Genomic DNA, 18021 nt, shown 5'->3' on the forward strand with positions numbered 1-18021 from the left:
CTCATAATCTGCTTTTGCTGTGACTAGTGTTGGATTCCCTCAAATACAAGGGACAGACTGCACAACACAAGTACACACACACACACACACACACACACACACACACACACACACACACACACACACACACACACACAAAGTCCCAGTGTCAGCCAAATTAATAAGCAGTTTAGCTGTCATTAGATTTCCATTTTTAAAATGATTAATACATTCTTTATGCCTGCTTTCCCTTTTCTTTTCATGCTATATCCTTCTCCTCAGCTGGCTCCATGCTCTGTGACAGGTAGTCTTCTGCGTTTGTTTGCTGACTCTGCGCCATGTCCACCCTCTGGCAGTCCAATAATTGTTTTAAGAGTTGATATTGGACACTGGCAGCAGGGGAGGGAGTTAGAGGGAGGGGGGGGGGGGCTGCCAACAGGAACATGGAGAACTGTCCGTCAGAGAACAGCGGCAGGTCATCTTTTCATCCTTTTGTTTGCTCGCAAAGCAGTGTTCTCGCCTGTGAAGACGAAATTCAATCTTCCTCCTTTCACTCACTGTTTTTCTCTCCCCCTCCACATTAGCCCACCCCTGCTAAAACTATTGTCTGCTTCTATTGTCCCTCAAACCTTCTCTTCCCCTTTTCTCACTCTTCTCTTCTTCTCGGTCTCTCTGCCTTCTTCTCTCTCATGACTCCGTCAGTCACATCGGCAACACATGCACAAAACAATCTCCTCCATTTTTGTTGGCCTTGGGCGTAGTTGTTTGAGTGAACATTGTGTGAATCTCCTTTGGCTTTAAATCTGTAATTACCCCCCCCCCCCCCCTCTGTCAGGGAAAGAATTAAGGTTTTTTTGACTTGTGCGGTGTTACCTTGAGATCAATGCTCGACTCTGCTCAAACGACAGATGAAGTGACTTCGAAGGTCAGTTTCAACATTAAAAGATAATGAGGGGTTTGTGATGTGAAAGGCTTTTATTTTTAAAAACATTTTTTTTAAGGCCGGTTGTCAGGTTTCTGTGGGAAATGTGTTTCTTTTCCAAACAACAAGTGTGTGGAAACCCTTAATCACCATCAGCACACACAAAATTGTGACAGCGTGATTGGTTTGGCAGCCAAATACAGCATTTCTTGCCAAGTTGCAACAACTTTCAACTTTTCAGAGGTGTCTCTTTTTCTCACATGCTTTGCCTATCTCTCTAAACACACTCACCTTAGAGCTGTCTCTCTTTCAGTGTGTTGCAAGCTGAGTCCCAGACAGTCAAGCGTGAGACCTAGAGGATGCCATCCCAGGATTTGGAAGGTTCGAAGGCTTTTGGCACGGGTATTTATCCTGAAAATTTCCCAGGGCCACATCAGTGCCAGGATGCCATACGTCAGGGGGCACAGAGGAGCATTGTGGCCCGGCACCCACGTTTAGGGGCCTGCTGAGAGGGACCACAGAGGAAAACACTGAATGTCATTGTTACATAGCGCCAATGATCTGCTCTGTGTCCTGCGCTATGATGTAATGGCAGTCATTTGTCCAGCTGTGGCCAAGCACGCATGTCTGATAAAAGAGGCCATTAATCTCATCATAGTGTGGATTTGAGTATTCTTGCGTGCAAGCTATATTTAATGTTAATTTCACTATGCAGCTATATTTTCACTTACACAACTGCTTTTTCAGTTTCAAGGTTTCAAGGTTTTGGATGCTAAACATCTACAGTAAGTGGTGCGCTTTCTCCTCGGCAGAGTGTGGCTCAGTGGCGAGTACACACTTTGTTTGCTATTGATGAAGCACAGATGTAGCAGGAAAATGAGCATGTCATGAGTAAAGCCAAGACATAACAACCTCAGACAAACCGTCCATTGTGTTTGACTCACTTTTTTCCTTCCTCTGTGAGAAGAATCAATGTATGTCCAACAGATCTTAACCAGATTAGGGCTGGACTGCTTGATTAAACAGAAAATCTTCTGTTAACTCCAGACATAAAAGTCCAGACGTACTAGACTATGTATGTCACAAGTTTAGTTAATTCTGTTGCTCAATAAATATTTAGTTACTAAACATATGAGAGTAAACATGACACAATGGGTTTATATAGGTGCAGCTATGTACTAATGAAGCAACGTTTCCTTTAGAGAATTCTGCCATATGATATTTGGTTTGGTATTTTAGTGACTTGCGATGCACTGTACAGTAGAAGCAGTGTCATTGACAATCCAGAAGTGCACCACATCTTTGGTGTCAAGCTTTACAATGTTTTGCATAGTCTGCCTGTTTACCCTATAAGCACCTGTGCTCTGTACTATTTTGGTGACAGTGGGTGGAGGCCAAAAAATACATCATTATGTAACCAAAACCTGACCATGATAACCATTGGAGTTTAAGCCCAGAAACATGAATTAACCTTAAAAAGAGAAATTAACTGACTGTGGCAGTTTATACTGTATGTGCTACCATATATTCATGTATGGACTGATGTACTGTATATTCACACTTGCAACTCCTTGACAAGAACACTTCCCTATTACATGCTGCTCTGTTCTCACAGTCCATTACCGAAATCTTCCTTTTGGGCATAAATCCAACAGTAAGTTCAAGGATGGCCACTTCCTAAGATAAAACTACAGCCTATGCACAGATCACCTTCGCAAGATTGAGTTTACTTTCCTACCTTCAGCCAACAGACCTCCCCTATTGAAGACTGGAACGCAGAGAGGTCCAACCCCAGTGTCTGTTCTCAGAGACAACTGTCCACCATTCATTGAGTTGATGACAGAATTCATTAAGAAATGAATACACAATAAAAACAACTAGGAAAAAACAATGTGTGCCCAGCAGAGGTGTGTCCCCACATCTGGAAACTAGATGGTATTGCTGGTTAGGACTGGTGTAGCCAATTACTTTGTGTGAGCTAATAGAAATTGACATAAGAATGCACTTTTGCTTTTTTTTGGTCCTTTTTAGGTATGATCTGAGTGATTAAATAGGATCAGAAAAACAATATTTTCATTAGAAGATGATAAAATAATAAGAAGGAAATGTTTGTTTCTCACTCAAAAGCTATACTATTTATGTTTGGTTTTGAGCATGATACAATTTCAAGTGTATGCAACAAATATCCAACTGTTATAATGTCAAGCTAAGTTATATGTTCAACATCAATTTTAAAAAGTAATCTGCTATACTGCCTGAATATCTCTCCCATGCGTAACCAATGAATGAAAGGACTACTGATGTATGATACATTTCAATTTGCTTCAGGAATACAAGCCTGAGCTTAATTGCTTCCACACACTGAACTGCGCAGTGAGAATTCAAAGTCATCGTATTAGCCGTGCTGGATGTTTGATTCTGAACAACGTTATTACCGCCGTCCCCCGACACCCTGTTTCTACAGCTCTGAGCAAAAGTGGATGGCGAAGCCTGCAGGAGACTGCTGGTTGCACATCGCTGCCCTACGACTAGTGGTGTAAGATAGTTACCGTGGTTACAGAGTGTGTGTAAGAGGTTGATAAGAGCAGGGTTTTGATCAAACAGGGGTAGGCAAGGGTGAGGTACGGTGAAGGAATCTATGCCAAGGCAGTGATGGTGATTCACCTGGCTCATGTGCTTTGTGTGTTCAATTCATGTCTGTCTGTCCATCTGGTATCATGCTTCTGTGTCTAACGAAAGCCTTATAACGCAGAGTTTCACTTCACGGAGACTTGGAAAATACTCAAGCGCACAGAATAGATGCTGTTAATCAATATATGCTGTATTAAAAGGCAGTGATAAAACAAATGTGAAATGTAGCCTACTTACCTGTCTGCAAAAACACTTTTTTTCTGAGATTTTCATAAAGCTACCTAAATAACAAAAACATGCATGCTGTATCTTATTGAACTGGATCACCTAAGTGAAATATATCACTACAAAAATAGTAATTTAGTCCAAGGTAGAACCCGGGCTTAGAAAACAGATGTGATGCAGTGCTCTCTGGGGATTATTGATTAAATGACTTATTGATGGTAGGCTGCAGCCCCAAAGCTGGATATTGATTCTGTCTTTCGAGGGAATAGAGGAGGCAGTCATAAAGAGATTTTGTAACTCATAATAGCCTTGCAGAGGTTAAGAGAAGACTGTGAACAATGTGGTACCACACATGATGTCAGAATTACACACACACACACACACACACACACACACACACACACACACACACACACACACACACACACACACATCCAAAGGATGTAAGTACTTCTACTGTACAGTATTTCTGTTTTCACGAGGGAGCACTCAAAATATGTTTTTCGACATATGAGTTTTTGACAAGGCGGCAAAACAGAGATTAGTGTAGATATGCTTTTAGCAGTAGACAATAATCAGTTGATGTTTTGCGTGATACATCTGATAATAAGTTCTGGACATATTTAAGATGTATGTCCATTTGAGAAAATGGGAAAGAGACGCTGCAGTAATAGCTATTTAAAAATGGATGATCTTAGGTCTGAGATTGACATTACAGGTTTAGGTGGAAGAAAGCACAAATAGGCACTTTTGAACTAAAAAATAAAATAAACCAGTGTATGTATTCAGATAACTTCACTCTCTTACATTTTACACTGAGGCTGTGTGAGTGCTTACCATGTCAATATAAGCACATTTGGCTGCCAGATGAATATGTGCTGCATAAAATAAAGAATCTCTAAATTATTCCAGCTATGAAGTTATAATCCACCAAGGGAGCTGGAACACATGCTGTGATATATTCCAGCCCAATGACCCTGATTAGGAATTAGCTGGAGGTAGAAAAGGAGGTACTTTCTACAATACTGGGTCTTGAAGCAACAACAGAATTGACAGCAGGTCTTGACTTAATGAGGAGAGGTATTTGAACTGTATGGAGGATATATTTATTCATAATTCAAATTGAAAGTCCAAAGGGAAAACAAAGCAAGATTAAATTAAAAATAGTATTATTTTACTACGCTACTAAGAAAAATCATGCCATAAATAAATGTGAAATGTAAAAGCTTAAATGGAAATACTTAAATTAAAATCTCAAATAGAAAAAAAGAAATCATTTTATTTTAGCCTTTCCCTTTTATAATTTTCAATTTGACATTTTATCTTTTGAATTTTATGTTTTACATTTGACACTGACATTTTAAGATTCACTTTTTCCATTTCGATTTAACATTAAGCTTTTCATTTAGAAGTGACAGGTGTCAATTTAAATGAGGAGGCGTGGCCCAACGGCTGGTGGGAGGGTCTGACACCACTTCCAGCTGACAGTGGGGGCTGTGAGTATTACTGGCCGCCGGTAAGCAAGCGATCCCGGCCACCGCAAGCTGGCTGTCGCCTAAGACTGGAGCTTCCAAGTCCGACAACATATCGGAGCAAATGTGCAATTGGCCATCAATTTTTGTAAAACTGCCCGTATTCAAACTGTACACAGTTAATTTCTCGCATAAAACAGTCTCAGAGACTGGCGCTGTAGCGGCCTCTCCAGCAGGCTGAACCGGCTTCCTCCCTCCCTTCCCCGCCCGGGCCACATTGCTACCTGGATGTGTGATGGCTAGACGAAAAAAAGGGGACACGCTGTATCTCTATGAGCCGCAGCCGAGCCGCGAGATTCTAGAATTGATTGTTTTTTTCGTCTGCTATTTCACCACTAAATTCATTTCTGAGACTGTTTTAAGCGAGAAATTAACTGTGTACAGTTTGAATATGGGCAGTTTTCCAAAAATTGATGGCCAATTGCACATTTGCTCCGATATGTTGTTGGACTTGGAAGCTCCAGTCTTAGGCGACAGCCATTTAAATTGACACCTGTCACTTCTAAATGAAAAGCTTAATGTTAAATCGAAATGTCAAAAAAGGACAAAAAAGCAGGAAAATATACACTGCACCCATGACGCTGTGACAACAACCCCCCCGTTTGTTTTCAAATGCTATAAAATTGAATGAAACACCCCAAATTCAATGAAAGTAATCATTAATATTACTTGCATAGAACGCTGTATATAGGGGTAAAATTGGGATTTGTTATGTGGGGGGGCTCTCCCTAGAAGGGTCCGGGGGTGCACCCCCGGGACATTTTTTGAAAAATAAACCATTAAATGGCACTTTCTGGAGAGTTTTGTGCAAAGAAATGGAGAAATTGAGTCTTACATGATATGTGGAAAACTGCAAGGTTAAGAGCCTATGCTTTGCATTATTGTAGTATCAACAGGTATTAGGGCATTTAGCATTTACATTACTGTTAATCAGTCATCACTTGATTACACATTGCATTACCTTGTTATAATATAAATAATGTGCCACATGAAGAGACAGTGCAGCATATGACAGTAGCAACAGCTGAGAAGATTTGGGTCTGTGGTGACCAGGTCCACCTCACACAAACTTCCTTCTCCCATTCTCTCTCTTTACTACCACACACACACACACACACACACACACACACACACACACACACACGGCACTGTAGCCACACCAGCCCACATTACTGCACGTTTAGAACAATTTTGTATTTATGCCGTTTGTATGCTGTTACTGTCATTCTCTACAGTATGTACGTAGGCCTATGTAGTATGTATGTTGTCACTGTCTGTCTGTTCGATTGTCCGTGTTTCTCTCTGTTGACACTGTACATATTGTCTGTCTGGTTCTCCATCTTTTCATCCATTTTAACTCTAACTCTGCAATTTAAATGTTTTTATGGCTGTCTGTGATTATACTTCAGGGTTTTTCCTTGCTCAGAATTTGTCTTTGCAGGAACACACAAAGCGGGGGGGGGGTTTAGGGTAAAAGACTTCAATTCCTGCATTCTGATACATTTTTAGGCACCAATTTATGGTAAAAATGTCAATATTTATTGCAAGGAAATCACAAAATTATGGTGGCAGGTAACAATTCAAAATACAAAATATAATGGAATATTATTATATTCAGTAGTCCAGTAAGGGGGCTTTCACATCCGGAACACTTGACCCTAAAGTCCAGTTGTTTAAGTAGCATGAACAGGGCTTTATGGTCATGAGCATGTTTTGCTCCCAAGTTGAAAAATTTAGGATTGACTTAGGCTGAGCAGAGCTCTGCGCCCGTCAGCAGCGGCTTCTCACTGTGCAGCCGGTCCCCCAGAGCAGCATGATCACCGGAAGGGTCCAGCCTGAACCCTGCAAACAGAGATCCCGTTTGAAGGTGACGTGCTTGATTTTGACGGAACGTCCCAATTTAAGTAACCTCTGAGTGGGTCGTAGTAAATAAAGTACCCTAAGTTTAAGATTAGGTGTTGGTCATTCTCAACACCTTTCTACCCCCCCACACGTATCAACTCTGGACTCTGTGCTGCTGCCAGCCTGTGTAGCTAACGTACGTTACTCACCATCGATCGGCTAACGTTAGCTGTCAACCTCCCGACTAACGGTTACCGCTAGCTAGCTAGTGATCTAGCGAGGATTAGCCCTTCAGACCACAGTGGACTTCAGTGGACTCTCCATCCATTGTCGTTGTCGGCTTCAGCTAAGAAGATAGTTCGCCCCCACACGTCCAAAATTCTTATTCAGATAACCTTCCGCAACGATTGCAGGCTCTTTGGTGGAGCTCTGCTTTGAATGAAGTTACATCGTGACAATCAAGGCACAAAAAACGTTGACAGCAGTGACCGGTTATTATGTTTACCAATACCCCTGACCCGTGCCTTGCGAAGCGGATTTGCATGATTTACGAGAGCTTCATTTTCAGGTCAGAAAAGCAGGATTTCCGGATTTATCCGGAAGAATCACACCCCTGAATTATAAAGGGGAAAGGCTAAAATAAAATAATTTCTTTTTTTCTATTAAATGAAAAGCATAATGTTAAATCGAAATGTAAAAGGTGAATCTTAAAATGTCAATGTCAAATGTAAAACATAAAATTCAAAATTGAAAATTATAAAAGGGAAAGGCTAAAATAAAATGATTTCTTTTTTTCTATTTGAGATTTTAATTTAAGTATTTCCATTTAAGCTTTTACATTTCACATTTATTTATGGCATGATTTTTCCTAGTAGCGTAGTAAAATAATACTATTTTTAATTTAATCTTGCTTCGTTTTCTCTTTGGACTTTCAATTTGAATTATGAATAAATATATCCTCCATAGAACTGTAGTTCTGGCATGTAAGAAGAAAGTTTGAAAAGAAAAAACAACTTACATTTATATAAATTGACATTCTTGACACCTATTTTCTGCACACAAGACATACCTTATTTATAAGGGGTTAACTTAAATCCCTAAAACTAAGGAGTTTAAACAGGAAATTTGAAACGCATAGATTGCAACAGCACCATAAACTGCAGCCACCAGAATGACCATGACGTTAAATCAACATCACAGCATGCTTTAAGTGCATACTTGTATTCTTGGGAGAATACTGTAAGATCTTGATTTTACAATATCTTGGATGACATTTTTAGAAAATGCTGCTATGTATCTGTCCTTTATATGCACTCTCCCTGCAACGTGTGCTTGTTTCTTCTTCCCTCACCTGTATCTCACTGCTCACTGCCTCTGATCAGTCTTGACGGGTGTCCTTCCCCTACCTTGCTCTACAACTACACGCACGCACGCACACACACACACACACACACACACACACACACACACACACACACACACACACTCTCTCTCTTTACTGAAGTCCTAGTTATAAATCAGCTTTGAGTGGTTAAAGGTGTTATTCAGCAAAGTTTAGTTACCCTGCTGTATAAGACGGGCTCCAGGAATCCACAAACAACCTTGCAAAACAGCATATTGATTCTGTTTTATGTTGCACAGCTATGACAGGTTGAGAGAGTTGTGGAAAAGGCAAGAGCATCCAGAGAATATGAGTTGGCAGAGAGAATAAAATATCAACACATATGGGCGGGGGGGGGTGAGAGAGCGAGAGAGCGAGAGAGAGAGAGAGAGAGAGAGAGAGAAAGATAGAAGCGTTTCTCTGACTGACCGGTGCCGTTGCACTGACAGACATATCATCTTGAGACCAAAAACTGACCCAAGGCCAATAAAGCAATGTTAAAACTGAGGCCGTAGGTAAGTGTTTTCTGTCTGCTCTGCTTGTCTGCCAATGCTTCCCCCTTCACTCTTGGCTGCCTTTTCTAAGAGCTGGATGTTCTTTGTGTTGCCAACTTCCATGCACAGGCTTTTCTGAGCTGTAGAAACACAATTTAGGTAAACAATTTAGCTCCTATTGTGTGTCACATTTTGTTCCACTACAATCCCAGGGTAGAGAAAGTTCCCATCTGTAGCCACATATTGTATTTATATTGAGTGTGTTTATTCTAATGAATTGCAAGTCAATGAGCCTTTTAATTGTTTTCAGTGTTATGCAATGTGCAAGATGATGCTGTCTTATACTGTTCAGCAGAGTTTAATGCAGTGACATATTTGTAAAATAAGTCGGATGACCATTTAACTTCAAACTGACCATGCCGTGTGGTTCAATAGCATAAGATCATTTATGGTTGGATGTGATCTTGCTGTAATTTCTGTTGCAAAACAATTTGTGATCTCTATTCCAGCTACAACTCTAGCTAGACTAATACATTGGTTATGATTAAATGCCATCTGGAAACACAGTTTCAGTTTTAAAAGGCAAATTTGATTTTGCCAGTGAAATAGGTTTTCATTGTCATCTTTTCTGTTTATAGTCTTATACAAAATCTTGTCTGGTGGCAACCTTTCTATAAGAGCAATCCTTATCCATTTTGAGTGGATGCTAGAGGTTTACTTGGAACTTGGTTAAGGATTATTTATGGTGTGCCATTCAAATCACCGTAAAATGCAACAATTATGTGCCACATACTGCTTGTCTAAAGCCCAGCTCAGTAGCCACTTTAGATCTCTCAACAGAGAACAGCTTGTTTTTCCTCATCTCTCTGTCTCTCTCTCCAGACCTCTAATCCTGCTACATTGTCTCAGTGCTGCTTTATGGAGAGAAGGGGGAATGCAGACATCACAATTCCAAACTCCCCATAAACCACCCCTGTTAAAAATCACAATTTGTTTACTCTTCCAGCTTAACCTTTTCCTGTATACAAATAAAAAAGACATCTCTGTTTGGCCTTGTGGCTGTCACTCACTTTGCTGTAATTTCTTATGAATGTATGCATGACCAATGACATGCACTTCTTTTAACACCATTCAACACTCACTGGGAAAACAGGAGTGCATTTCTTCATACAATATTGCTTTCGCACACTTTGCTCATTCCCCGAAGGAAACCACAAGGCAGGAGTTTAATTTCATCTCATCCCCAGATATTGCCATTATTGTTATTATAACTTTTGCATTAATGATTATATTTGAATACCAGCAATGCATCACTGTTTTTAAACAGAAGACAATTTTGGAAATTTGAGGAGAAGTCTCAAGTCAAGTCGAAAGTCTTATGAGCAAATTGTTAGTCACAATAAAAGTATTTCAGATCATCGGCGTTGCCAGGTCCTTTTTCGGGGGCTTCGGCCCCAAATGTTTTGACTGTTGCCCCGAATGTAGGCAACACAAAGTTTAGGAGCTCAATAATAATGATTTTGTGTGAAGCTCACGTGATGTTTACAGTCACGTGACAGTCATGGTTTAGGCTCAAACACACGGAGCTCTGAAGCAGACCCGTGTGCCGCGTTGTGTCTGCTCTCTGTAAAAATAGAGATGAGCAGCGCGGCTTCCGTGGTCTGTGCAGCTTCAGGTAGGCTAATTTGGACGCGCTCTGCTGTGGGCATGCTGCGGCAGACATGTCGCGCTGCGTCCATGCTCAAATGTATTTCTGCCGTAGTTTCGGTTTTTCACCTCAGTTTAGGCATGGCGTACAGTCGCTTGCCTAAACTTTGTCTCATTCAGAGACCAGAGTCTCAAATGGGGCTCTGAGTCTGTCTGATGGTCTGAGATCTACCGTACCAACTGAGCAATAACGTTATGTACAGCAGACTATAGGGCAGGTGGATTTTTCCTGAAATATTGTGACTTTATTCTTGTAATATTATAACTTTATTTTTCTCAAAATATCACGACGCCTCCAAATCTCAGAGAACACAGATGGGATGAGTTATATTTTGAATGTGCACAAAGTTCTGAACATGAGAAGACATCTTGCTGAAACACACATAAACTATTACAGTCCAGGGCTTTATTAATTAATTTAAATTAATGTATCATTGAGGTGAATAAGTGCCACATGCACATTTAAAGAGGTTACTTCCCCAACAAAAGACACAAAAGAGGAGAGGGGAGTATGCCTACATGTGTGCTGACTCAGCAGATAACATTAAATGACAAAAGTTGATCTACAGGAGAATACATATTTGAAAATAAATGCCTGAGAGCCTTACTGCATTATATTCCATTATGTTTTTATATTTTGAATTGTCATCTATGTTTCCCTCCCTTTACATAAAAAAAATATATATATATTTCCAGCATAAATTGATTTAGAAAAGGTAGAAATAGATACAAATTCACCAAAATGCAGGAAATTAATTGTAACATTTTCTGGGGGAGGACTCCCAGACCCCTCACATCATATGTCACCCCACAAATCTGGAAACAACAACTATGGCTTTGGGTTGCCAGGCCAGGTGTGATTAGGCCAACTGTTGGTGCCATCTGACTAACATCTACAAACTGGGCAGCTGAAATGAACATACACTTGCTATTAAAAACCCTCTATTACATGAATTATTTTTTAAACATGGTAAAAATGTCTTGATGTGTTTTTATGACTCCAGGTTGCTTAAATAATGCAAATGTAAAAATGGGGGGGTAGTTGGTAATTTGTTGCCATATGGCAACAACACACATTCGTGGAAAGTGCCAAAAAAAAACATTATTTCTTTAAAAAATTCTACTTATATTTATTAAAAATGTATAGCCCAATGTGTTTACAGTGAAATTAGTTTAGTTTTAATTGTAGTTTGCGATAATTATTAATAATAACACTGTAATAAGACGCAAGCAATTCATTTATATTAGTGTGTAATTAATAACTCAGATAATATATGAATTACAAAATGGCTGGAATAATATAATATAAATAAATGTAATATTGTTTCGTTTTGAAATATTATAAATAATTGCAAACGTAGTGTCAGAGTAGCCTAGAGTTATGTAACTCAATCTGAGCCCATTAGGCTGAATGGACAGATTTCACTTCAATATTTGCATAATGTTGCCATATGGCAACGAATTAATTTTAGCCTTTTACAGAAAAAATATTGCATTTTAACTGGTTTAAATTATGAAAATTGAAAGTTTACTTTCCCCAGATAACAGCTGATTTTTCTTTTTTTTCCAAAGAAATGCTTCTAAAATAAAAAAATAAAAAACCTACATTTTGGCTGATACTGGGACGTGAGCTTCAGTGTGGCACCAAGGGGGTAAGTGTCTGTCAACAACGTGTAGCTCCTATGGTGCCATTTTGGTGCTAACAAGCACTCACCCGCCTTTAGCATTCCATTGACTGCCATTCATTTTGATGTCACTTTGACAGCGAATAACTTTACATCTGAAGCGTTTAAAGTGGCCATATTATGCTCATTTTCAGGTTCATAATTGTAATTTGAGATTATATCGGAATAGGTTTACATGGTTTAATTTTCAAAAAACACCATATTTTTGTTGTACTGCCCATTGCTGCAGCTCCTCTTTTCACCCTGTGTTCAGGTCTCTGTTTTAGCTACAGAGTGAGACATCTCACTTCTGTAAGATAGGATCTTTGTTGTCAGTCACACATGCGCAGTAGCTAGGTAAGGATTACATGAGCTAGCTAGGTGTTTCTGCAACTTCGGCATGTACAAGGCAGGATTAGCCGAGAGACTTCTTCTCAACGAGGGCGCACTTCCAACTTTGTGTGGAATACCTGCAGAACAGGGACATGTAAGTAGTTCTATACAATTTATTTTGTAGATTAGGGTGAATTTGTGTGTGTTGTAGCAGTGTTTTGCCATTGAGAACGAGCTAGCATGCTAACGGTTAGCCCCCTAGGCCCCTCGTCTTGGCTAGTTATGTAGAAAGCCGTGCAGATTTTGAACAGCTCACCTGGAGACTGAAGGCAGGACACATTCAGAAACCTGTATCTCACTCAAAACAGCATGGATGGTTTTATTTCAAAGTTTGTATGCGGAAGCACCAGAGACACAAAATAACACCCCAAATCCCAGAAAAAGTGTTTTTTTCATAATATGGGCACTTTAAAGACTTTATTTTTCCATTGTTTATTTCTAAAGAAACATGACAATGTATAAAAGGCTCCATTACCTTGTATCTCACGTTATGGCTCCGTAGCAGCCATTTTTGTAAAAATAGGCTAACAATTGTGTCATAACCACGCAACTTATTGTCGCATAGTAGAGGAATTACCGTATAGTACAGGAAAAGCTTGCAGGCAGTTTCGACTTATATTAGCTGTTTAAGTTTAATTACTAATGTTAACTAGCATTTTAATTAGCAATAATTAGCCTGTGCCTATGTTATCTCCTTACATATACCTACGCTCTCCGTCTCTGCAATATTCGGAATGATTGAGATTTCTTTTGGCACAGCTACCAGAAGACTTACAACTTTCAGACAGGTTGTTCATGTCACATTTACGTTGTCTCTCTCAGTTGGAGGTTGCGCAGTAATGCTCGGCATTCACCGGAAAAGTGCTTCTAATGGCCTTCACTGGTCTCCGTCCAGAGGAACGGGATCTGTTGGTCCATTATATATAGCTATGTGTGGCACAAGTGCAGAAGAGGGGTAAGGTGCAAACAGGATTTCCTGGTTAGGTGATGTCATCCAATATATGAAAGTTCAAAATAAAAGACTATTTACATAATTAAACAGAAAACAATGCATTTTATATTCTTTATTGTGAAAAAAACTAAGAAAAAGAATTTGTTGCCATATGGCAACACCATGCAATAGAGGGTTAACAAGGTAAGCAAGGCAATCCCCATTTTGCATTGCATTCAGTGTATTTAAATGGGTTCGAGCTAAATCCCGAACCTTCTCAAGTCCTAGAAACGCCCCTGTTTCAGGTCTTTGAGCACTGGTCATGATTTATGTGTCCTACACATTCTAGCCTGGTTGACACCAGACCCTTCTCAGTTGTAACTGAGAGTGACTTACAGAGCAAATCTCAAATTTGCCGGAAGTTCGTCAGGGTTTTCCCAGGCTAGCAACATTCTTTCTTACAAAGCAATTTTATATTTTATTGGTTGGGACGAAGTTCGTTCAATCTATTATAATAGATATAACTGGTTATGCAACACAAAAAGCACTGTATGACTTACCAGTACAGAACATCAAGACAACCATGTAATCACATTACTTTATACAAGCCTGGTTTTGCATATATTTGCAAAATATTTACAATTATTTTTCTGTTTATTCCTATTCATTTATTACAGTTTTCACTTGTATTTTGTTATTATCACTGTCGTTTTAATGTATTTAATGAAATAAAGACAACTAAAATGGCTAAGGTTTTCGGTTGCCATCTTTGTTTGTGTACTGTACACTGAACGGAATCCATAAATATTATTGATTGGGTAACTTATGAAGGATTTAGGGAATGTCTGCAGTGTTGTCAAACAAGCTGATAAGGTTTTTAAAGTTTTTTATTTATTATTTTTGATGGAAAAAGCAGCTAATATGAATCCAATGTAGCTATGCAAACGTGAGTTTCAGGTAGACTGTCCCCCCATGTGTTTTCTGATGAGTTTTGTATACATTACTTATATATATATTTTTTTTTTCATTTTAATTAGCATTTTTAAAATGTGGTGACACAAAGAAAAGCTTTTGTTAGATGTAATTTGTTTAAAAACAAAAAAATACAGTTAGTGCTAGCTAACGTTAACTTCAGTTGAGGTAACGTTACGTTAGCTAGCTCCTGACCGACTGTAACTTAACGGTAACGTTACCTGAATGGTTTAATCAAAGCCCGTCTACGGAAAGCCGTTCCACTCCCTATTCAGCCCCATTGTACCAAATTTGGTTGCAGTTCCACCAGAGTTCCACTGGGGGTCATCGCGGTCCAGTGCTAAATGAATGGGACTCTATGGAGCTAGACGACTACATTTGTCTCTTTCGCCTGATTGTCTTTGAGAAATCTCAGATTTGATTGTAGTTTTTGCAAGTTCAACATGGATTATAGGTCAAAAGTTGAATGAACGAGTACTTGTGTCCTTTCGATTTCTTACAGGTTGAGTTGTTGTTGCCCATAACACGCTAGCATTCTGCTAATGAATGCTGATTGGTCAGTGAAGGACTGATTACGATCGGAGATCCCGCTTGACGGCATCCAAAGCAGAACCAGAATGTCAGTGTGAATATTTCGGCATGGTCTTTAAAACATTAGCAAACCTCTTTCTAGCACGTGTATTAACAGGGAGAGCTTAACCTGTCAGCTGTGTTGTCGATGCTTCGAGAGAACAAAGGAAGCGACTCAGAGCTTGCCGTAAAGCAGTATCTCTGGCTGTATATATGTGTATGACGTCATTGACATTTTAAAAGGCTTTTTAGAACAAAAAAGCCACTTTAAAAAAATCTAACACCCACCAGTGTGTATTTTCTTAGCCTCCCCTTTCGAATGCAACATTCAAATTACTAGACAAAAAATTATATCCTGAGAAAAGTGTGGATTTTGAGGGGTATAGCTCCATAGAGTCCCATTCATTCTGCACTGGCTTGTGAGCGCCCCCTATATGGAACGCTGGTGGAACTGCAACCAGTTCAGAAGCCGAAAGTAATGAGAGAGTGGAACTACTTCCCTTATTAGAAATTCTTTGGTTTAATCAATTAACGTTAGCTTACAGCTGGGGGCAAAGTTAAACAAACATAGCGTCACGATTAGCGTTCATTATTACATCACTAAATCTGAAAATAACTAGCTAATGCTCGTCCATGAAACAACTAAGTTAACGTTAGCAACTTATTTCAACTGTAGGAGTATTTTCCTTCTAACGTTACCTGCCTCCGGTGAGGAGTGTCGCTGTCTGTAGCTAGTGCTTGCCAAACGGGCTTTCTCTCTCCAGCCTCTGCTTGTCTCTCCTCTGCCGTTCTCATACACACAGGAGACTACAAGCAGGAAGTAGAAAAAGCAGACAAATAAGGAAGTAAATGCTGTCGGATCGAAGCTGGAGCCTCTTTTCTGCTGTAAAGTGAAAGTAGATCAGTCGACAGCTCAGTAACGTTAATAGAATTCAAGGCACAACGGCTGTGCTAAGGAAGTTAGCTGTCAAGCTAATTTCTTCACTGCCTCCACGTTAACGTTATTCCAAAACATAGCTACCCTAGACAGGAAGTCAGAAGGCGAGAAAGACACATACGAGTAAGTACACTGCAGTGAGATGCTAACTGGTAAGCCCCACGGGGAGAGGGAGAAAATGCCTGTGCGTGTTTGTGTGAGGAAGCACTGTATTATTGTGTGAGACAGAGAAATAGCAGAGAGCTGTGGTAAAAGAGGGGACGTTTTTATTTTATTTGATCTGTATTACAGCCCTTCTTCTACCGGTTGTTTATGTCAGCAGTGGGGAACGAGTACCCACACACATAGCTCAGGAGAGGAAGGCTTCGAGGAGAAAGAGAGAAAATGAGGAGAGAGAAAAAAAGAGTTGTGTGTGTGTGTGTGTGTGTGTGTTCTGTAAACAAGGCATGCACCATGGTCTCTCTTCACTCTTTCAGCTTCACTCCCGCAGAGTGAATTGAAAGTAGGGCGAGAGGGCATAAAGACACAAACGAACAAAACATGTAAAGGTCAGGGCCTGATGACGTGTAGAGGGAGGTGAGATAAGAGTGCAGGTGGTGGGTCATGCTGAGTGTACAGCCATACTCAGCACTTTCTGTTTGAAATTCAGTAAACAAAGTGAGTGTGTTTGTACACAAAGACTGTTCCGTGACTGCAGATGGTGTCTTTGCGTGTATTCCCCTTGCAAAACGATGTGTGTGTTTTTTGTTGCTTGTGTGATAGTGTTGCACTGGATGTTGTTTCCTGTGGACTTTGCATCCCTCCATGCATCATCTGGTGTGGGATATTATATCAGGGGGGGATTAGTCCTGAGGATCTTGGACTTTCCCCTCTGCAAATATAGGAGCTGTTTACAAAAGGTCACAGCTATTAATAACCTGTCCTCTACTCTGTGTGTCTCCTATAAGGACTTACGTCTCTTATCTCCAAAATTGTTATCAGCCACCATGGACCACAAAGGGGAACCGCATGAAGGAGCTATGGGGCTGAAACACGAGGAGCTGCCGCAGATGGACGGCTTATGTGATGCGTGCGAGCCTGACGAGGCCCAACCGGCCACACAAGTATGCCACACCTGCAGCTTTGCCTTCTGTTCTGTCCATGCTGACAGACATGCCAGCAGCACACATCACCCCATAATGCCTTACAACCATGAGGGGACACAAGCTAATGGACTCGGCAACAACAGATGCTCCAGAGTTGGAGATGGAGCTGAGGATGTGGCTGGCTCTGAGAGGGCAGCTAGACTGGGTGTGAATCAGGAGATGGCGCCACTCGGAGTGGCAATGGCTAATGGCGATGAGAGTGGTGATGCTGGGGAAAGAGAAGGAGCCAAGAATGGTGTACAGTTGGAGGCTGAGCTGGGTGATGGAGCTGAGGGTGCAGAAGCAGGGCAAGAGGTCGTGGCTGCCAGAGAGGCGGGGAAGAGGGACACTGTGACAGTAGAGAGGCTGCGCTGCAAGGAGCATGGACAGGAAGGATCACTCTACTGTAAACCAGATGAGAAGATCATCTGTGTGGTGTGTGCCGTGCAGGGTGAGCACCGTGAGCATGAGATCATCACCCTGCATGAGGCCTACGTGTGGCAGAAGGTGAGTCACACACTTACCGTGGCAGGTTTATGTATGGTGAAACGGCTCTGTGTGTGATTTACTGTATGCCTTCAACTGTACTAAATCAAAACATCTGCGGCTCTGTAATGTATAACATAATGTATTCAGAGCAGCGTCTATCTGGTTTGCATTTAAAATTCCGTCTTAAGTAGTATGTCAATAGCTGTAGGCCCTGTAGTCTTAAAGTCA

General features: G+C 40.5%; 1 protein-coding gene across 6 annotated transcripts in view; it reads left to right on the plus strand.

Annotated features, from left to right (window-relative positions):
* The first annotated feature begins 16086 nt into the window (after window positions 1–16086).
* The window catches only part of trim44 (tripartite motif containing 44), a 59526-nt gene continuing 57591 nt past the window's right edge, over window positions 16087–18021 (plus strand). The window contains exons 1-2 of one of the 6 annotated variants that reach the window (XM_078257507.1): window positions 16087–16332; window positions 17162–17811. In XM_078257507.1, coding sequence (XP_078113633.1) covers window positions 16323–16332; window positions 17162–17811 — 660 coding nt within the window. In that variant the 5' untranslated portion in view covers window positions 16087–16322. Of the gene's footprint in view, window positions 16333–17127; window positions 17812–18021 lie in introns of all 6 variants that reach the window. The other 5 variants (XM_078257511.1, XM_078257510.1, XM_078257509.1 and 2 more) reach the window with 5 other exon arrangements.

The sequence above is a fragment of the Sander vitreus genome, chromosome 8 (genome assembly GCF_031162955.1).
Source record: "Sander vitreus isolate 19-12246 chromosome 8, sanVit1, whole genome shotgun sequence".
NCBI classification, from domain to species: Eukaryota; Metazoa; Chordata; class Actinopteri; order Perciformes; family Percidae; genus Sander; species Sander vitreus.